This window comes from Mus pahari, chromosome 22 (genome assembly GCF_900095145.1).
Source record: "Mus pahari chromosome 22, PAHARI_EIJ_v1.1, whole genome shotgun sequence".
In the NCBI taxonomy this organism is placed as follows: domain Eukaryota; kingdom Metazoa; phylum Chordata; class Mammalia; order Rodentia; family Muridae; genus Mus; species Mus pahari.
Genome location: NC_034611.1, coordinates 23,884,084 through 23,906,521, shown reverse-complemented (window position 1 = coordinate 23,906,521; position 22,438 = coordinate 23,884,084). Strand labels below are relative to the sequence as shown.

The following is a 22,438-nucleotide window of genomic DNA, read 5'->3' as shown; positions in this document are numbered from 1 at the left end:
AGCATGGCGGGGGTAGAGTATAGGGGACTTTTGGGGTAGCATTTGAAATGTATATGAAGAAAATATCTAATAAAAAATTGTTAAAAAAAAAAGAGAGAGAGACAGAGAGAGACAGAGAAAGAAAGAAAGAAAGAAAGAAAGAAAGAAAGAAAGAAAGAAAGAAAGAAAGAAAGAAAGAAAGAAAGAAAGAAAAGCAGAAGCTTAATTTCTCCTTGAGTTCTGGGTCTTTTTTTTTTTTTTGCCCTGGCTGTCCTAGAACTCACTCTGTAGACCGGCTGGCCTCGAACTCAGAAATCCACCTGCCTCTACCTCCCAAGTGCTGGGATTAAAGGCGTGCACCACCACGCCTGGCCAAGTTCTGGGTCTTTTAAAGTCTCTGAAGTGTCGTCCTTCCCTAATTTAGGGTTGGTCAGTTTAAAGAAAGACAAGATGGCGGTTGGCTCTCAGCTGTTATAGAATCATGCCCGGATTCAGCCTTGAACTTGATAAATCAGTCCTCAAGCAAGGAGCCTACTGGCAGAAGATACAGTCCACAGACATTTGTTTTAAGCTGTCAGACTCTTGTCTCAGGTTAGGATGAGGGAGAAGCCAGCCATTGTGTAGGTTCACCATCTTGATTACCTAGTTATGTCCTCTCCCCGCATCTGCCTACCTTTGGGAAAATCCATCCAACTTCTAGTCCCTCACCTCACATTGCTCTGAGGTCATCCTAACTCCTGTTAGGGGCTTGGTGCACAGCCTGCTCTAACTGCTTTCAAGCTGGCAAAGGAGCGATGTGGAATGGGTGACCAGAAGAGGGTCTTCAAAAGAGACCACGATGACACTTAACAGATATCAAAGATCTGGGACATTAAGCTGGCCATTTGGTGACAGTGTGCATCTTCAGAGCATGCCATTCCAGTGAGATAACTAGTTGTCAAACTCACAGGTTTGGGGAAATTATTCACTGAGTGGTGTCTATGAGACATCACTAGACAATCCTATGGAAAAAAAAAGAAAAGACCTGATAGGATTATATTTATCTTTTACCTTGTTAGTTAGATCCTTGTATCTGATCCAGACCTCAGCAGATGGAATCTGGATTTCACACAGGCTTGGATCATAATGTTTTCTCCCGCTGGACATTATGTCCGATCTGTGGGCAGAGGCTTCTGTTGCTGAGACAGGACAGACCAACTCCTTCAACTGATGTCTCCTACAGTTTCCAGACATTTGATCCTTAGACAGGACTCTGAAGTGACAGACAGCTCATTATACAGTTAAAGTTCTTATTTTTGAGAGAGAAATACATTTGAGCTAGACACAAATCATACATTATAATGAGTGCTATGATAGAAGTCTTCACTGGGGTCTATAATGGAGTGATCTTTCTAGTTGTGCATTCAAAGTCATTTGCTTCTCATTGTCCACAGGAGAAAGCCTGGACTCTTTAGCAGGGTGTTACCAAACTTCCTATCTGCCTGCACTTGTTATAGCTTAAGGACACTAGACTCCAGATCAGCCATTCCTCTGTGTACCTTCATGCATAGCTCTGTCTGCTTGAAACAACTTTCAAGCCATTGGATTCCCATCATGTTGATCTTTCACATCCATCCCTCTATTCTGTTCAGTATAGTTTGTGGGCTAGCTTTGCTTCAACTGGACAGAGGCTAGAGCTAGATGAAAGAAAGGAATCACAGTGGAGAAAAATGTCTCCATATGATCCAGCTATAAGGCATTCTATTAATTAGTGGTTGGTGGGCAAGGGCCCAGCCTATGGTGAGTGGTGCCATCCTAGGCTGGTGGTCCTGAGTTGTATAAGAAAGCAGCCTGAGCATGCCAGGAGAAGTAAGTTAGTAAACATCACCCCCTTCATGGCCGCTGTATTCACTCCTGCCTCCAGGTTCCAGCCCTGCTTGAGTTCCTGACTGATTTCTTCCAATAATAGAAGATGATCCAGAAGTACAAGGCAAACAATCCATTTCCTCCCGAACATGTTTTTGGTCATGGTGCTTTCTCACAGCAATAGTAACTTGGACAGCACATGCATTATTTACAAATAAGGATCAATGACATCTGCAAACATAGGGTAATTATACCCATATGCCTACTTTGTGGGACTGTTAAAACTGAAATAACATAAAGATATCACAAATGAGAAATATAAACTTAATACATACTAATGCTTTACCCAATTTTTTCATTCTCCCATCTGTAGTATCACATATCTCATATACTCACCACATTGTACAGCTAGTCTGTGGACACTTTCCCTCAGTCTCTATGAGCTTATAAAGGGAATATGCATACATCTTCTTTTTGAGCACAGGGACAGTACATGTCGTAATGCTTGGTAACATGTGCAACACTTGACTTGTTGTAAATATGTGATTAAACACTATAAAACAGATGTGATGCTATGAATGGACATCATTTTGCCTGGGATGTTGAGGGAAAGTTAGGTTCATTTCACTGAAGATTTAGGGGGCCAATAGATTCCACGGAAGGGAAGAAGCAAGAGCCGAGTCATAAAAGCTGATTGAAAGCAAGAAACTTTCTCATGTTGTAGAAGTATATATGGAACAGTTGCCATGCTGTCAATATCTGTACTGCAGTTAACATCTAATCCTAACACCTGGTTCTTCAGCAGCCTCTACTGTCTGAGAACAGAGTCCACCTAAAAGCTTGAACTGTTTCCATGTCCCTCATATCTAGTAACTCTGCATTCAATTCATTAGCAGGCCAGTCAGGTCCACTGTCAGTATCCAATAACATATGTCCCACCCTCACCCAGACTTAGCACACTGTGAAACCCACAGTAGTAGAGCCATTGAAGGCATCTATAGACCAGTGGTTAAAGGACAGTGATGGCAAAGTGAACGTGACATTTTTTTTGACTTATAATTAGCAGAGAATTGTTAGTTAATTGAAGGGTTAGTAAGAAAGATGAAGGAATTCAACAGCACATACCTTGTGCTTGGTATTTGAAGTGTGAAGCACATTTCTGATTTCTGGCTTGCATATCTACTTAGGTAGTGAGACTGCTTAACAAGGGCCTCATACTAAGAACTTAATTCATTGAGATACTTGTATCACGTTTACTTATGAGAGTTCCGATGAACATCTGTGATGTTTCTATGATTCCCGTGACACTCTAAATCACACATAAATGATTTTATAGAACTCTGGAATTTAATAGTCTGTTTGTTACCAAGTTTTGTATAACCTGGAGAATATTAGTTCATACATCAAATGAAATTGTTCTCTTAATAATAGTCAATAACTTAGTAAAACATTTTTTTCATACCAAACACTAAACAATTTTCATGAGATTCCACAGGGAGGATGCTATCATTATTCCAGCTTTATCCACGAGTAATCTGAAACAAAATTCAAGGACAGAGGGGGTTGTAAATAAAGTCTGTGTATAGAGTCCCTTCTAACCTCAGCATCTTAGCACCAACTAGTGCAGTTCACCTGCTATGGATCATTTCTGCAGCAGTGTTGGTTTGTTCACAGCAGAAATATTGACCTTCCATAATAGACGAATAAGAATGAGTAATTCAAAGTAATTTTTGTTTGTTTGTTTGTTTTGTTTTGTTTTGTTTTCAAGACAGGGTTTCTCTGTGTAGCCCTGACTGTCCTGGAACTCACTCTGTAGACCAGGCTGGCCTCGAACTCAGAAATCTGCCTGCCTCTGCCTCCCGAGGGCTAGGATTAAAGGCGTGTGCCGCCAATGCCTGGCCAAAGTAATTTAAGAAGAAAGAAAACATGGAATTATCCTGACTACTACCGTGTTTGGAGATGCATGATATGACAGAGATATGGAACCACAGAGAACAAACATAAACCTTGCCTTTTCTGTTTCATCATTTAAATGTGCACCAGATATTTTAATCCATGCACTTTATGTGCCAGACAGTATCCTAGTTGTTGAGACTAGAAAGAGTAAAGGATATATAAGCTTAGGATACATTTAATAGGCTGTGATCCTGGACAACTAATCTCTTTTTTTTTTTATTAGATATTTTCTTTATTTACATTTCAAATGCTATCCTGAAAGTTCCCTATACCCTCCCCCAGACCCTGCTCCCCTACCCACCCATTCCTACTTCTTGACCCAGGCCTTCCCCTGTACTGGGGCTTATAAAGTTTGCAAGACCGAGGTGCCTCTCTTCCCAATGATGGCCGAATAGGTCATCTTCTGCTACATATGCAGCTAGAGACACGAGCTCTGGGGGTACTGGTTAGACAACTAATCTCTTTGAGCTTATTTCCCTTGTTTTTTAGGTGGGAATCATAAGACTTGATTTCCAGTGTAATTGGGTAGAATAAGAAAAGTAAATCCCTGTGGATGGTATTTAATATTGTGAATAATCAAAACATGTCAGATTCCTTTACTAATTCTCTGTAGGCCCTAAAGATGTTATTCTTCATAAGCCAATTAACAACCCACAGACATACTCACAGGCTATTCTGATAGAGGCAATCCCGCAACTAATACTTCCTTCTCAGGTGACTCTTGCCAAGTCTCTCTCTCTCTCTCTCTCTCTCTCTCTCTCTCTCCCTCCCTCTCTCCCTCTCTCCCTCTCTCCCTCTCTCCCTCTCCCTCCTTTTCCCTCTCCCCCTCTCCTCCTCTCTCTCCCCCTCTCTCTCCCTCTCCCTCTGTCTCAACCCTGTCTCTGGTTTTCCCCTGGTTGGTTTCCTGGTAGGAAGACTTTCTTACCAGAGGTGACAAACTAGCTCTTAAACCATTTGCTACTTGCTCAATAGGTCAGAAAGGCCTTTTTGTTCTTTGATGATTTTGCAAAACTCTTGTAATTTTCTCTGATTGGTCAGTTAGTAAAATGTCCACACATGATACCACACACACACACACACACACACACACACACACACACACACACACACATACACAGAAAGAGAGACAGAGACAGAGAGACAGACAGAGAAACAGAGACAAAGAGACAGAGACAAGCAGAAACATGCACATACAGAGACAGAGAGACAGAGAATGGAGTGGAATGGGTAGGATGCATAAAGCGACACTCTAGTGAATGTGGTCTAGTCATCTTTCATGTGACAATCATTGTTTCTATCAAAAAAAAAAAAAAAAAAGGAATGACTTCTGATGAAGCAGAAGTGACAACTTCTTCCTTGAAGGAAAAACAGAGATGATTATCTGGGGCTAACTGTGGGGTGGAGGGTAAAAGGAGCAAGTCAATTGTGAGATGTACTTCTTTCCCTTATATCTGCATAAAAATAATTTTTGCATATAAGTGAAATTTGTCTATAAATGGGTGTACTTTATGCTGTTCATTTTGAATCTACATCCTCTGCAAATAATTAAATGTTCCTGTAACAAATGCTTCATTTGTCATTACAACAAGCTTCAGTAACTGGGGGTATGTTTGATTTACTTCTAATCTCACATGAAATGTTGTAAGTTCTCAATAGAAATGGCATTAAATGTCCTCTTTTTTTCTTATAATATACACTTGTTATCTCAGTTTACTTTTTTAATATTCCCAGCAAAACTACAAAATATTCTTATATAATAAATACACTTCCAGGTAAAGTGTCTAAATATTTAGTAGCTTTTTCAACGTGCTTTCCTGTTGCTATGATAAAAACCAAAAGCAATTTGGGAGGAAAGGGTGTCTTTATATCACATGTCCAAGTTATAGTGTATCTTTGAGAAAAGTCAGATAGGAAATAAAGCAGGGACAGAGGCAAGAACCATGAAGAAATATGGCTTATTGCCTTGCTTGCCTCCTCTCTTGGTCTCTGCTCGCTTTTCTATATAGTCCTGCATAGGGATGAAGCCACCCAGAGTGGGCTTGTCCCTCCCATATCAATCATCAATCAAGACAATTCCCCCACAGACATGTGCACAGACTCTTTTGTTGGAGTCAGTTTCTCAGTTGAGGTTTTCTCTGCTCAGATAGTACACAAGTCGATGACAAGAACCAGTCAGGATATTGGCTGTTCAGTGAAGAAGCAGGATCTGTCTACATAGGCACTTGAGCCCTCTGTAGATCTGACAGCAGCTTTAAAGATTGGCTTCCAGGAATGTGTCCCAGGAAATGTGCTGTGACTTCATGGTAGCCATTTTACCTTCTTAAGTTTTCTAAGATTTTTCTCTACCTGAAAAGAATAAGAAGAAAAAAATTATTATATGAAGTTTTTAATAATGAATATTCAATAAAATATGGAGTGAAAAGTTCTTGAGGGCTAGGAGATAGCTCTATTGATAGAGTGCTTGCCTTGTATCCTAATTTCTTTTATATTGCTGTGAAACACTCTTGACTAAAAGCAGCTTAGGGGAAGAAAGGGCTATGTGTATTCTATTTCCAGGACACAGTCCAACTTAGAGAGAAGTCAGGGTAGGAATTCAAGGCGGGAATGTGAAGCAGAAACCATCAACATGTTGTTTACTGGACAGCTTTTTGTCTCAGTCCCATACTCATGCCTACCTAACTTTCCCATATATCCCAGGACCATCTTCCTAGGGAATGGTGCTGCCCACAGTTGTGCTGGATCCTCATAAGCCAATTAAAAACCCACAGACATGATCACAGGCTAATCTGATCATGACTAAGCAATCTCTTAATACTTCCTTCTCAGGTGACTCTAGCCAAGTCTCTCTCTCTCTCTCTCTCTCTCTCTCTCTCTCTCTCTCTCTCTCTCTCTCTGAATGTGCTTACATTTTTAAGTAATAGATTTACCTTCAAATAACACTATACTCCCATGTTAATAATACAGTCATCATTTAACTAAAATGCTTAATTTTTCATGGTGTTTCTCATGAAACTGATACAATCCACTTCACCTACCAATCTGCAGTGACCATGGACATGCTTTTCGTATTATTGCTTCATGAAATTATCTCTCAGACTCATTGAGAGGGAGAAGCATAAGACATTGTATTTTTGATGCTGTTTTACATGGCTCAACATTTATTGCCAGTCTCTCTTTCCTTCTCCCTAAAGAACATTTTCTAACATTTCTTGCAGGGCAAGTCCAGTGACAAACAGTTCTTTTGCTTTTGATTGCCTGTAAAAATCAGGATTTCCCTTTCACTGAAGAATAACTTGCTGAATACACAAACCTATGACATGATATTGTCTTTAAACACGTTAAGTATTTCCACGCACATTCTTTTACCACTTGCATGGTTTTGGTAAGCCCATGACTCTGTAAGTCTCACCCATACTCCTCCATCAGGGTTTATCCTGCTGCTTTTCTCCTTCATACATTTTCTCTTTATCCTTACCGTTCTTCAGTTTGCACTTGTTATGCTTTCATGTGAATTATATATGAGCTGGAGAGTCTCTGTTTTTCTTGGATCCCCTGAAAAGCATAGTCAGTCCTTTTGGCCTGACGCAGCCAGTCCTTCCCACATATTTCCTTTGTACCAGAGTCCACTGCTATTGTTGACAGTGATCATGATTTGTCAAATTTTGATAAACTAAAATATTTAAAGACTTTAAAAACGTTAAAGTAACACATAAATACAAGTACATAAAATTTTTTGTTAATTGTTTTCAATGACCATTAAAAACTAGATTTAAATTTCCACGGGAAAGCTCCGTCGGAGGCTGAGGTCAGGGCTCTATTTGTTGGTGAGGGTGCGGCTGTGACCTGAAGGAGACATTGAACAACTGTTTACATAGATAGCTTGCTTTCCTTCTTTCTTTCGTTGTCCTTTTCTCCCCCACTCTTAGCTTTCTTTAGTGTCAGTTTTGATTAGTTAAGAAAATAAGCTAAGATCTTTAAACAACCATTTGCAATTGTTTGCATCTCTGTCAGGTGGGAAAAGACTAATCATATGGAATGCCCCCTGCCTCCTGACCCATCCCCATCCACCATCCACCCCTCCCATCCCATCCCACCACCCCTCCCATCCCACCACCCCTCCCATCCCATCACTCCTCCCATCCCCCATCCGCTCACACTCCTCTACCCCCTCCAACCTACCCCACCACTGCCACCTTTTTGTCTTTACTTAGTAAGTACTTTTTGAGGAAAAATAGAAAATAAGAATTAAAAAGGACATGAATAGTCTTTGTTTTTTATGCTTTCCCGTTACTTAAAGCTAACTGTGTGCTAGGTCCTATATGAAGAATTCTTTCAGTTAATCCTCATTATGTTCAAGAATTTACTAAATTTGGAGCTTAACTTTTCCTCTTCTGAAGTCTGTTCTGGGCTCCTTGCTTTTCCACTAGTGTCATTCTCCCTGGGAAGCATGACTCACTCCTGGGACTCCCAATCCCTTTGTGCTGAAAAACTCCTAAATACATATCTCAGGCTTCCATGCCCCTTGGTCTTTCTAGAACTATGTGAGCCTTTCACTGACTAGATGCTTCTCTTCCATCCACATGTCCCTTTGACTTCATGGCAGAAGACAGCTTTTGACCTCAACTATTATTTTAGTCCAGTGTCTGTCTGTAACTCTCTTTCCATGAATAGCAATACGACACCCATCTCTTTCTCTGTCCTGAAAATTACTTATCACCATTGAGTTATTTCTTTCCTCACCTGCTGCTTTAAATGATCTCCCTTTTGTATTATATCTCAATCCTAAACATATTAAAACCCTCTATTTCACCGTCACCACCAAAGTCTTGTCCCCTTTAATTTTGCCTGGAATTTTTTTTTCTATTAGATATTTTCTTCACTTACATTTCAAATGCTATCCCGAAAGTTCCATGTTCTCTCCCCCCCTGCCCCTGCTCCCCTACCCACCCACTCCCACTTCTTGGCCTTGGCCTTCCCCTGTACTGGGTCATATAAAATTTGCAAGACCTAGGGGCCTTTCTTCCCAATGATGGCCAATTAGGCCATCTTCTACTATATATGCAGCTAGAGACACGAGCTCAGGGGGTACTGGTTAGTTCATATTGCTGTTCCACCTACAGGGTTGCAGACCCCTTCAGCTCCTTGGGTGCTTTCTCTAGCTCCTCCATTGGGGGCCCTGTGTTCCATCCAGTAGCTGACTGTGAGCATCCACTTCTGTGTTTGCCAGGCACTGGCATAGCCTCACATGAATCAGCTATATCAGGGTCCTTTCAGCGAAATCTTGCTGGCATATGCAATAGTGTCTGGGTTTAGTGGCTGATGATGGGATGGACCCCCGGGTGGGGTAATCTCTGGATGGTTTAGTCTTTCGTCTTAGCTCCAAACTTTACCTGCGTCCTCTCCTGTGGTACACCTCTAAGTTCCATTCTGCAACCACAGCTAGCTTTCAAATGTTTGGCAGCGGTTCTCTACAGCTCCTGCATGATTTTTTCTTTTATAACTCTCATATTGTTAACTCTGTGTATCTAACTATGATTTTCCTTCCCTTCAGATAGATATACTCTTTGATTGAGTGGCCAGGTTTTATAAGGTCTAGTCCATATCCTTTCAGCCTTCTAGCTATGGTGTTTGCATTTCCTCTGCCTAGAGGATCCTAGGTAGAGTTTTCTCTGTCCATTAGCTTTCATCTGTGTCTAACCAGAAGTGTCCCTTGATAGCCTTCCTTGGCCCTTCCAGCAGAGTAGTTTTCTTTTCTATCTTTTCCATCTGCCCTTTTCCATCTGCCTCCCTGGGATTGTTCTTGTCATGTTGTGGCTGCTATTCATTTGTTAGACCCCTGTCATAGGATGCATAAGGGCTTGTCAATGGTCTTAGCACAAAACACTGTGTTTAGCACATAGTCGGATTTTGATAAATATTGGAGCAATGAATGGATCAAGGTGCTCTGCTAGTAAATAGCAATTCAAGTTTAAAACCCAAGATTTTTTTTTAGGACTGTTCCCTCTCAATTCAGTAATTTATCTGGGCAAGAATAGTATTAACTGTTAGATTAAAAGTTATGGGCAAAAGTTAATGTGCCCAATGTTAAAACCTTGGAAATGCAGATAATATAGAAGTTAAACTGTAATATCTCTTTCAATTTTTTCTGTATTTTTTAAAAAATCTTCAAAATAAAAACTCCATAGTGACTATTCAAATACCATAGTGTTTGCTTTAAAACAAATAGAATGTATCTTTGGCGTGTTACTTTCATAATATGAATGAAGAGAAATAAGAGTACTTATATTTCCCTAAAGAAATCATAAACACAAAACTTTCAAAATCAAACAAAATATTTTAAAAAGGAAGAAAAGATAATTGGAGCTTCATAGTGTATACATTTTATACTGTTTTGCTTCTTTAGGTATGTGAATATAATATCTGCTTAATAACACAAAAACATGTTCAAATTCAATAATATATAAAAGTAGGAACACTTTTTGTGGTGTTTTGTTTTGATCTTTTAACTTTTACTTGTTTTTTATTTTCATTTTTCTGGGGTTAAGAGAGAGAGTTGTGTGAGTTTGGGTAAGGAGTTTGGGAGAGGAGAAAGAATGAGCAAAATATACTGTATTGGAAAAAAACCCTTAATAAATAAGAAAAGCCTATATGTTAGAAGTTCACAGACCATGGGAGGGAAATTACACTGATGGTTAGATTAAATAGACAAAATGTCAGTGTGCCTTCTAAAGATCTGTTTATATTCTTAGACAAAGGTTACTCACATACTAATCTTTGTAAGGCCCCAGGAAGAGTGTAGAAGAAGGGATTAAAAACAATGTAAAAAACTGAAAGGTGGGGAGAAAGCAGAAAAGGTCACACTTTTGACACAGAAGTCACAATAGGGCCATAGCTCCAAGCTGATGAGATGACTTGGCTTGCACAAGACTGTTTCAACTGTCAGTCATAGAGTGAGGAGGGGCTTAATGACCTGTAACCCTTACTGCTGAACTGGGGGCCACTGATAACTATTGTCCAGAGCATACTCACCGGACTCCAATGGATAGTTCCAATGCCAAAGTCACACAGATGGCCCAGGCCATACCTAGAGAGACACACAAAATTAAGAAGACATGAATGTGGGAAAGAGAGTACCCATGAAGAGGGAGTTTGGCAGGGAAGATGAAATATGAAGAGAGAAAGATCAAAGATGGTAGTAGGGAGAACAATCATATATATATATATATATATATATATATATATATATATATATATACACACACACACACACACACACACACATATGAAGTTGACTAAAGCAAATTTAATTTAAAATAAAATAAATAAAGCTGAGAAGCTCAAATGTTCAGGACAAACTGAGATGAAGCACATAATTCTACAAGAAATGTTAAAAAGCCTGTGTGCATTGTCAGTTAAAATTAAGCTTTGTCCCTGGCAGAAAATAACCTCAGAAGGCATGCCTATTTTGTGAGCCAGTTTTAAGCCAAGTTTTCATTGTTTTGTTTCATTTCAAAAGAAGGTTTCAGCAGGAATACTGAAGTTGAAATAAAATATATTAATAAAAATACAATTGCCTTATTAATACTGAATCACACAGGGGATTTTTTCCCCTTCCTATTAAGCTTTTGTTTAACATTTTAGTACTAGTCTAGAACTACTCAAAAGGAATTCTTTGCAGTTGCTTGTTTTACAATGTGGCAGCCTGTCATGTAGACTTTCAAGAATCCTGCATGTGATAAAAACAGCTTTCAACACATACTTTCCACCCTTCGAGCCAGGACTGCAGCTTAATGCTTACTTTCTCCTAGTATATATTATTTTTTGCCAATAGGAGTTTGTGTGTGTGTGTGTGTGTGTGTGTGTGTGTGTGTGTGAGAGAGAGAGAGAGAGAGAGAGAGGGGGGGGGAGTTATTTAATCAGGGCACTTGCTAGCCAAAGCTTTTATTTTATGGCATGCGCATTGCTACTTGAACTCTTTTTCCCTAATTATAAAGCAGCATACAGAGCCTGCCCCACCCACAGGGAGCACAGGCAACCACAGTTCTAAGGTGGCTCAACTCACCAAAGATCTATGAAAGGTTCACTGTTGGACACATCATGTAGTCAACGAGTAAGGTTATAGTTATTTCACAACACAGCGGCAGTGGAGAAAACAGTGTGTTCACTTCTAGTTTTTTCTCCTTAATTAGTTTGTTTATAGATAGGCCTTACTTTGTAGCCCTGGAATCTAGATTTTTCTGCCTTAGCCTCCTGCGTGGTGGCATTGCGGGCATGTACCATTACACTTGACTCTAGACCTAATCTATGGGCAGTTTTCTTCTCCTGCTGGTTCATTCATTTCCTTATCACAGTAAGAAGATGAACATTCAGCCTTACAATAGGCTGTATGGGGCTAAGCGTTCGTAGCTCACCTGAAAACAAGGAAGGACTAGACAACAGGAAAGCTGGAGAATTGATGTTCTTGCTGCAGTGAGCTACTCTGGGTTGCCCGGCAGTGAGCCACTGGTCCAGGGCGTTACTCAGGTCAGGAACACATTGTATGGTTGATCCAGATCTCGAGTTTTATCATCTGCTCTGGTAACTGTTCGCAAGAATTAAGTTGAAGCTTGGTGTATTGTGCCTGTGGGGTCCGATGCCCTCTTCCGGCGTGGCTGAAGAGAGCAACAGTGTAAATAAATACATCTTTTTTTAAAAGTCATTTTAGATATGACATTATCACTGTTAATCCAGTTGTCGGTTACTAAGTTATCAGGTCTTTGGGAAATGAATTTTGTGAGAGAAATACGTTTTAAAATGTGCCACGATGAACGACACCATTGGCTTTTGACTTGGAGTCAAATCTGTGGTAGCAGCGCTAGGAAGTCAGAGACATGAGGATAACAAGCTTTAGGCCAGTCTGGACTACATAGTGAGAACCGGTTTCAAAGAACAAGTGAGGGCAGGGTGGGAGCTCTTGCCCAGCCTGTGCAAGCCCTAGACTAGCTTCAGTACTGCAAAAGCAAAAACAACAGATCGGCTTGTAGTGGGTAGTCACAAGAAGCACCTAGGAGTCTTCTGTGTAGATTCTGTCAGGGCTAAAGAACCTCAAAGGGACAAGTTACAGTCGGAATGGCAGAGCCAGCACTGCTGATCCTCATTTGATTGTTGCTGTTTGCAGTCCTTGGCTGAGCCCACGTTTTCATAGGCTTGTTTACTATTCACTTCTGCTTCTTGGAGAAGACAGACCCAGAGGCCATCCCGAAAGGCAGCGGACCTGTCTGTTGTCTTCTCCTTTTACATGATTGTGTCTACTGCCTTGACTTGGTTTATAAACAAAACCTACAGAAATAAATGTTTTGTGGTTTATCAAAAAAAAAAAAAAAAAGAAAGAAAAAAGAAAAGAAAGAAAGAAGTGAAATGAAATGAAATGAAAATTAACATCTCAAGGATCTGTATTTCACAAACCAGGATCTTTAAAATACCCCTGCACAACGAGTCACCCCACCCCATCCCACCCCCGCACAGATGTAGCAGACAGCTCAGTCTTCACGGACTCCCGTCTGGCCTCAGCGGGAGAGGATGTGCCTAGTCTGGCAGAGACTTCATGGGGGGATACCCAGTGGGGGTCCTATCCTCTCAGAGAAGAAGGGGAGGAGAGAGAGAGAGAGAGAGAGAGAGAGAGAGAGAGAGAGAGGAGAGAGAGAGAGAGAGAGTCAGTGAAGTAGTACTCAGAGGAGTAGCGTTTGAGATGTAACCAAAAAATTAATTATTTAAGAAATAATTAAAACATACCCCAGCCCTTAAGTCTTTACCTGAAGAATTAAGTAATTCAGGTCTGCTGTTTTCTTTATAGTAAAACCTCCTGGATTAAGTGCAAGTAGAAGCTGTCCAAATTGTTAAAAAACCATCCATCTTGCTGATCCACTCTGAGATCTTTTTGCCGTTCTGACGTTTGGGCAGCGCTCTGGAGTTAGTGTTTACACAGTCCTTGGGGCAGTCTGGGGACATCTGTTGAAAGCATTCTAAATAATCTTGATGGTCTAGCCCTATCACATCATATTTTTTATTCAACGATAGGATTCTATTTTGTTTATTGCGGTACTGTTGTAAAGACAACTTCTTTCTCAGCTCTGAGCTCCCGTATTATAAATGCAAAGGCTTATTCTATCACTTAGAGTCATTTGGCAGCCTCTCTGAAAAACCTGACAAATGACTGTGCATAGAAAAGGATGCCTGCTCTCCCTTAGGGGCGCTTTGCTCCTTTGGATTTGTTGCTTCTGTGCCCTGAACAGATATTTAGCATGTTTGTAGTGTGCGTTTTTTTTCCGTCTCTGCTTATCCAGAGCTTTTCTTCAAAGTGAGGTGTAAATGATACAAACCCTGTCCCTTATTCTTAGAAATGAAAATAATCCATTACCCTAACTCTCATATATATAAAGTGCATCTGTCTTTTATTGAATTTTATTGGTCCCAGCTGTGCAAAAATAGTTATGCTTATGTCTCTACATCTTATCCTTTATTATACTCCGATTGTGTATCACTATTGTGTCTCAAATAAGAAACGTATTTGGTTATAAAAAAACAGTCACTAGTTGAATGAACACAACAAAGAACATAGTTTGTTGAATTATAATAATCAAATACTTGTGTAAATATCCAATCAAAGCATACCTGTTAGGCATCTTGTATTTATCTCGTGGTCTGCTACATTCTCTGTAGGCTTGGTATCATGAAAGCAAAATGTCTGCTTGGCCCTTTGTGTTGCTATGTGTTTTTCATTTTCTATAGCTAAGTAAAAATTTCCCTTCAGTGTTACATTTGTCATGGCAAAAAACAAGGAAAAAAAAAAAAACAAAACAAAATACTCAAAGCCAGGAAGACATACACCAGTGTATGCATCGGTGTGCTGTATACAATGAAAAGAGAGTAAATTGGTTTTTTATTGACATTTGAAAGGTTTTTTTCTTCCTTTCTTTTTTTAATGTATGTGTCATGCACAACTAACAAGCACAGATGCTAGGACTAAGTTTTAAAAATGAAAGTAGACCAGTGCACAAGGTTGGAGTGACGTGCTTCTCTTCTGTTCTTATTCCAGACGATGGGAAATTGTCCTTTGAGGAATTTAAAGCATATTTTGCAGATGGAGTTCTCAGTGGAGAAGAACTACATGAGCTCTTCCACACCATTGACACACACAATACCAAGTAAGGAACATTTCTTGTTCAGTGGACTCTGGAAATGAGGCGGGGAGAATGTAAATGAGTCACTCAAGAAGTGGGCAGGGGAAGAGACGTTCTGTAAGGCTTAATTCTGAAATATTCTTTCCTAAAAATTTCAGTCTGTCATTACTAAATAAGTAAAATGTTACTGTTCATATTTGGTATAATCTAAACTTCCTTAGTATAAAATAAAATCCTCTGGGTGTTATTGTATTAGTACATTAAAATGAAATTACTGCAGTTATAAACTGAAAATTTCTGCTACCTGAAAACTACAGGTAAGGCGGGGTACAGAGCAGATTTGGAGAGTTGACACATGGGTGATCTTCATTTACTTGGCATGTGGATACCTTTTTTGATGTAGGAGAATATTTGTGACGATTCTGTTCATATTCCCTCCCCCATGGTGAAAATATAAGATAATGAGGACTTTAGGATATATATCAACAGAGATGCACTGCTTGTTTAGGGTTTCTGAACCAAATCACATCATTTTCCACAGTCTCAATTATAGAATTCTAATAGGAAAGGGTATGGGTTCACACACGCCTGGAGATCCACCACTATGCCTACTGTCTAGACAATAGCATTTTTGCTTTAGGCAAAGCACTGATGTTTTTCCAGGCAATAATTTGGCTGAGACAGTGCTCTGGGGCTCTACCTACGAAAAGACATTTTCTTGAGGCTATTTAAAAACTTAAAAGACTAAGTTCACTTTACTCAAGTGGTTGAATATTTCAAGCAATCAGTAAGGTTCTAGAGTTCAACAAGATTTTAAATTGCCTTGTCGACGCCTTGTCTTTTGTTATCAGAAATAGTATTAGACTCAGTAACTGATAATTTCAGTATACTATCAAAAATCCTGTGATTTATATATTCATAGGACACTTGAAATCACAAAGAATGGCATTTTAGGTCAGTGCAACTCAGAAACTGTTCATAGGAACTGAGATACAATAAGGAAGTAGAAACTGCTCAGGTAAAATGTGCAGGAAAGTGGAGAGAACATTCAAGTCGAGAAAAGGCATGGAGAAAGTTATGGATGCATGAGGAAAATAGGGGTCACTTCTGTTTACAAAAGTGTCAACTATCCAGATCAAAGTAGAGGGGAATTCACAGAGAATGAAGAACGGTCTGTATGGGAGATCACTTATCGTCTGAGTTTTAAAAGTACTTCAACTTTATGTAAGGCAAAGGGGATCTAGTCAAAAGCTCTAGCAACATCTTGTAAGTCATTGTTGCTCTGTGTGGGAGCAGCTAAAATGGTACAGATGGAAGAAGACTGCAGGTATTAACTAAACTATGTGGATACTGAGGAAAACCATTTATGCACAGAAGGAAGACATTGGGAGAAAGGCTACAGAGGAGGCAGAAGGACTCTTGGTGTCTTGGGTACCCTGTTGGAAGCTGGCATGCAAACATCCTGTCAAGCATGCTGTTCATGCCGTCCTTACTCTGTTAAGCTTTTTAAAACATCTAGATTTGGAATATTTATTGAGATTTCTTGTTTTAGAATTTGGTGTCCTGAATATTTCCCAATGAATATTAACTAAAGTTAAGGAGAAAAATTTCACTTGACATTACTGGTTTGATTTGCCATTTTATTTACATTTTTCACAGTTGGTTTTACTTTGGATACATTTAAGATTACTTAGTACTCAAAACAGGGATGTGCAGTGATTGATTTGAGTCTAAAGAGTGTATTACTATTGGTCGCTAACATATTAGCAACAACAGTGCATTTTCTGGAGTAAGTATACTCAATTTAAAATTAAGAATATTAGTTGGAGACCTCTGAATTATATTCATGAAATTCCTCCTTAAAACAGCTTCTCAGTGTCAAGCTTTGATCTTTTACAAAGATTAAGTCAAGCTTTGACATAGAAATTCCAAAGCTTCATTTTTAAGCTAAAAAAAAAAAAAAAAAAAAAAAAAAAAAAACCTTTATCTTGCATGATCCAAGTTTGTACTATGTATGCCAATTATTTTTTCTTTTCTGCTCACTTTCTCAGGGCACATGCTATTGCCCCAAATATTAATACTGCCCAGCACCCCAAGCCACTCCAATTACTTCAGTGTCATAGCTTGGTCTATGAGAAGCTGATTAATAATGGCGGGGCAAAACCTAGCAAACTGACAATATCTCCATTCATAGCAGCTTCCTGGTCCTTGTCCCTGCAAATGTCTGATGGTTGAATATTTACTTTGTCATATGAAGAAGTCATTTGGGCTAGAGAGATGGCTCAGTGGTTAAGAGCACTGACTGTCCTTCCAGAGGTCCTGAGTTCAATTCCCAGCAACCACAGATGGTGGCTCACAACCATCTGTAGTGGGATCTGATGCCCTCTTCTGGTGTATCTGAAGACAGCTACAATGTACTCATAAATAAAATAAGTCTTTAAAAATGAAAAAGAAGTAGTCATTTATAGAAGTTTAATTATAGCTTGTTTCTATAATACAGTATAATTAAGGTATATGAATCATCAAAATTAGATAAAGTTCTTATGAAAGGAATACCCTACTTGATTCATTTCAAGCCAACCTATGAATCACTGGCCCTTGTTTGTAAGGAAAGTATCTTATATTCATTGGCCAGCTATGCAGCATGAGATTGAGCTCAATACTCGGAAAAATATCAATCTAAGATGAATCCTATGGAACCTTCTGTTTGTCTGATGCTGTGTTAGACCAGAGCATACTGCATGAGTCCCACCATCCATAAGTTTGTAAAATAAATACCTTACATTTATAACTTTTTTCATTATGTTTGAACACCCAGAATGGTTTTCTTTCTGGATTCTTGTTGCATGAAGTGATTTGTGAAGTATGGAAAAATATACTTGAATGATATGGTCTGACAGAAGAGAAAAAGGTGAGCTTAAAAAACCATGTTAACAAGGAAGGACATTATTGAAGGCTTTAATGTCTTAAAAGTAGCTGTGAACAAACTAATATTTTTTTAAAAAATTAAAAATTTCTCCTCTGTCTTACTAAAAATTTCATAGGTTCAACCTTCATGTTAACTATCTGCATTCAAGGCAGATATGCATAACATTTCTTCTTTAAGAAAAGATAAAAAAATGTTAGTCACCCCAGTGACTCCAGTAAGCTTTATATATTGCAGCCCTCCGAGTCTCAGGAAATATTTTCTAGACATATGTTTGGTTACTCGACTTGTAAAACAATAAGACATATTCAGAAAAAATTCTAATGGTATTATTAATATTTAAGGGTAGGGAAAAAGAAAAACTAAATCTGTAGTTATGTCTCTTAAATGAGGGCCACCATACCTGTAGGGGAAAAGAGAATTATAGAGGTAAGATTGTTCAGTCAGAAAGAAACTTTCATAGCTCACAGAAAGTATTTTCACTTGCTAGAAAACCAGCCTAGCTGCATTTTGCAACTAATTAAAGAAAACCAAGAAAATCCAGCATAAATCCTTGAGGTATTAGTCATAGCAGAAACATGGAAGAAAGATTCCCTAGAGCCTTAAAGCAGTTCTGGCAGCTAACTGCACTAGGAGCTCCAGATTGTCAGGGCAGACCAAAAGGTAGAACAGATGGAAGTTTTGCTCATGATGCAGAACATGAACATACAGAAAAGTAACCCAAGGATTTTAGGGAGGGGCTCATGATGAGAAACTCAAAGAAAAGATTCTTTGTTCCAGACTAAAATAGTGTTTTGGATGCTGATCACTGATATTTCAATCCTGTGCTTGTTAACTCACTGATACTCACCACAGTGACAGAAATACCACCAACTACTAAAATGAGGTAGCTCCAGAATTGAAAACATTCTTTCCTGTTCTAAAGTGAATTTTTTCTAATATTCACATAATCTGCTCCTTAGGACCATTCAGATTATGAATATTGTATAATGCATCTTTTCAAAATTTGAAAGGCACTTCCATGCACCCATGATGAGATTAAAGATCCCATAATAATTAGAGAGTAATTATATAAAAAATATTTGTTTCAGATGGCAGAGTTATGCTCATCTTGAAATAGAAGTTGCTTATCCTATATTTATTCATGACAGTTTTCCTGAAAGCATGATGAGTTGGTTGATAATGCTATTGTCTTCCTTGAGTTATTTGTCATGCTGCTTAAGGAGACATACAGTATGTAGAGAAAAACTTTTAAAAAGGTAGGGTCAATATCATGCAGTAGCATTAGGACAGTTCAAAGGGTCCATGCAACACAGCAGTGCATGGCATTCTAATTAGAAAGTTCAGAGCTGTTCTAGCCATGAGAAAAATAGATCTCCTTATGAGCACTGCTTACATCACTTCAACTGGAACAGAGGATGTAGGAAGTAAAACCTCAAACTTCAATAGTTAAATTTCAATAGTTAAGACTTTGGCTTTAAGCACCATGGCAGAGTGGCTTTCATGACCTAAAGTGGCCAAAAGACAAAAACAGTCTTAAGAGCATCTGCTTCTATGCAGGACCTGTAGAAAGTAGTCAAATAATTGATCGCTTGTTCAAACTCAAAGTATTCTGTTTTAAAACAGCAGCATATGTAAACTGCCTTTAAGAGACATGGTATTTGGAATGTTTTGGGTGAAGGGTGTAGTTAGAGGATTCTGAAAGCTACAAAACAAGGAAAAATTAGCTTTTGAACAGATATTCTTCAGTATCTCCCTTGCTCAACTTTTTGGAAAAAAGATCGCATTAAGGAAAATGATACTATAAAAAGAAGGACTTTGTTGGTTTTGAGTGACAGAACCCTAAGTTAAGATGACTTAAGAAAATTATAACCTTACTCATGTGTCAAATGAACCCAGAGGGAACCAAGTGTGTGGGATCCAGGTATTTGCTTGGTAGTGCTAGAATTCCTCTTGGTGTCATTATTCTGTCTTCCTTTCTCTCTATCAGCACTTCTATCAGGAGGATGGCTAGAAGCCAGCCTGGAAAACTATCAGAGAGACTGATTTTCTTTACCAGCAGCTATATCAACATTCTGGTTTTGGATCATTATCCTACTTTGATAACATGAGCATTTTTAAACAGTTTGCCACTGATTCAGGGGAAAGAATGTTAACTGACACCCAGGTGCTATGTCAGAATAGAGGAGCGTAGATTCTGTGGAGGTATAGCTTGATTTTTCCTACAAATCAAAGAAATGCTTATGTGGCCTCAAAAATCTTTCTTATCTCATAATCAGAGAAATATAACCACCTATCTTGAAGACTAAAAGAGGCTCAGAGAAGTATAAATTCTAGAAAATTCTGAGAGTGGGATTAGCAGAAAATCAGAAGTTACTTATAGTGGAAAAGCCTAAAGTCAGGAAAACCTTCGTGATCTAACAAGCATTCTGATCTCACTGAAGTATTCATGGCATTGCCTCACTAGCCTCTGTACCCCTAAACTTCTCATCCATTTGACTGTCCAGTATTCCAGCCTCCCTATGCTCTTCTCAAACCATGCCTATCACTCCACTCCTTTGAGCCTTGGAGTCTGTCTTAACCTTTGTGTATTTAGAATGATTGCCAAAATTTAGATGTAGCAATATCTACTGTTTATTCACTTAGTTCTTTATTTTCCCACCTATTGTAGAGGTAAAGGTGACTTTTATTTGCCAGATATAAGAGGCTTACTGCTAAATCCACTAGCCCTTTCTAGATCTTTCTGAACTATGGTTGGCTGATTCCAGCTCAAACTCCTCTTCAAGCTGACTGATTCAAAGTGGCTTCTCTAGGCTTCTGACTGAATTACTCTGCTTGGAAAACTTGACTCTGAACTCTATGAACTCCACTACATTGCCTGAACTCAATACAACTGTACCCAGTGATCTGCCCTTTCTCTGACTTACTCAGTTCTGCTCTTAAGTAGACTCTCTTTCCTGTCTGTTCTTATGAGAGTTGGGCATATCCTATCTCTAACTCATTCTGTCAAATCTTTCTCTGACTCATCACTTTGTCTGCCCCTCAATTAGATGGCACTTACAAATATGGCTGCTTCCTCCTTTAAATTAGTTTTACCTTCATTGTTTGAGATTAAAGGTATGTACTAAGGACATGTGTGTATTTCAACCAGAGAAATTAAATATGTGTCATTCCAGTAGGCTCACATATACCTAGAAAATCTTTGAATGTGATATCTTGCCAGAGCAACCATGTTGCTGGATTAAAATTCTTCTACAGTAGATATAAAAATGTTCTTGAATTTCATACCACTTTAATTACCTGAGAATTTAGAGTAGAGAGACTTGTGTCTATGGCTGAGAGAAACACTACTTCATTACATACTTTGCAGATATACTTTTGCCCACAGTCTTAGAAGCTGAAAGGCATGAGTCACTTTAATTTTCTATCAAATCTCCAGTTATTTGTTCTGTTTGTTTTAGATCTAACCAGTAGCAACATATTTCTTTATTATTCATCTGTTTTTATTTATTTTTATTATTTTTTATTAGAAATTTTCTTTATTTACATTTCAAATGTTATCTCCTTTTCTGGTTTCCCCTATGAAACCCTCTATCCCACCCCTGTCCCTGCTCACCAACCCACCCACTCTATCCTCACTGCCCTGGCATTCCCCTACACTGGGCCATCAAGCCTTCTCAGGACCAAGGGCCTCTTCTCACATTGATGTCCAACAAGGCCATCATATGCTATATATGCAGCTGGAGCCATGGGTTCCTCCATGTGTACTCTGGTTGGTTGTTTAGTCCAGGGAGCTCTGGGGAATACTGGTTGCTTCATATTGTTGTTCCTTCTATGGGGCTGCAAGCTCCTTCAGCTCATTTGGTCCTTCCTCTAGCTCCTCCATTGGGGACCTTGTGCTCAGTCCAATGGCTGGCTAAGAGCATCCACCTCTGAATATGTCAGGCACTGGCAGAGTCTCTCAGGAGACAGCTATATCAGGCTCCTGTCAGCAAGTACTTGTTGGCATGCACAATAATGTCTGCTGACTGTATATGGGATATATCCCAGGTGGAGCAGTCTCTAACTGGCCTTTCCTTTAGTCTCTGCTCCACACTTTGTCTCTGTAACTCCTCCCACAGGCATTTTGTTCCCCATTCTAAGAAGGACTGAAGTATTCCTACTTTGGTCTTCCCTCTTCATAAGCTTCATTTGGTCTGTGAATTGTATCTCGAGTATTCTGAGCTTCTGAGCTAATATCCACTTATCAGTGAGTGTATACCATGTGTGTTCTTTTGTGATTCATTTGTCTCATTCAGGATGATAATTTCTAGTTCCATCCATTTGCCTAAAAATTTCAGGAATTCGTTGTTTTTAATGGCTGAGTAGTATTCCATTGTGTAAATGTACCACATGTTCTGTATCCATCCCTCTGTTGAGGGATATCTGGGTTCTTTCCAGCTTCTGGATATTATAAATAAGGTTGTTATGAACATAGTGGAGCATGTGTTCTTATTACATGTTGGAGTATCTTCTGGGTATCTGTCCAGGAGTGGTATAGCTGGGTCCTCAGGTAGTATTATATCCAATTTTA

The 22,438-nt window shown here is 39.1% G+C and overlaps 1 protein-coding gene across 1 annotated transcript in view; it reads left to right on the top strand.

Annotated features, from left to right (window-relative positions):
* The window catches only part of Necab1 (N-terminal EF-hand calcium binding protein 1), a 163,699-nt gene that overhangs the window by 18,475 nt on the left and 122,786 nt on the right, over positions 1-22,438 (top strand). Inside the window, exon 3 of the mRNA XM_021222373.2 lies at positions 14,855-14,963. Within this exon, the coding sequence (XP_021078032.1) occupies positions 14,855-14,963 (109 nt within the window). The remainder of the gene's footprint in view (positions 1-14,854; positions 14,964-22,438) is intronic.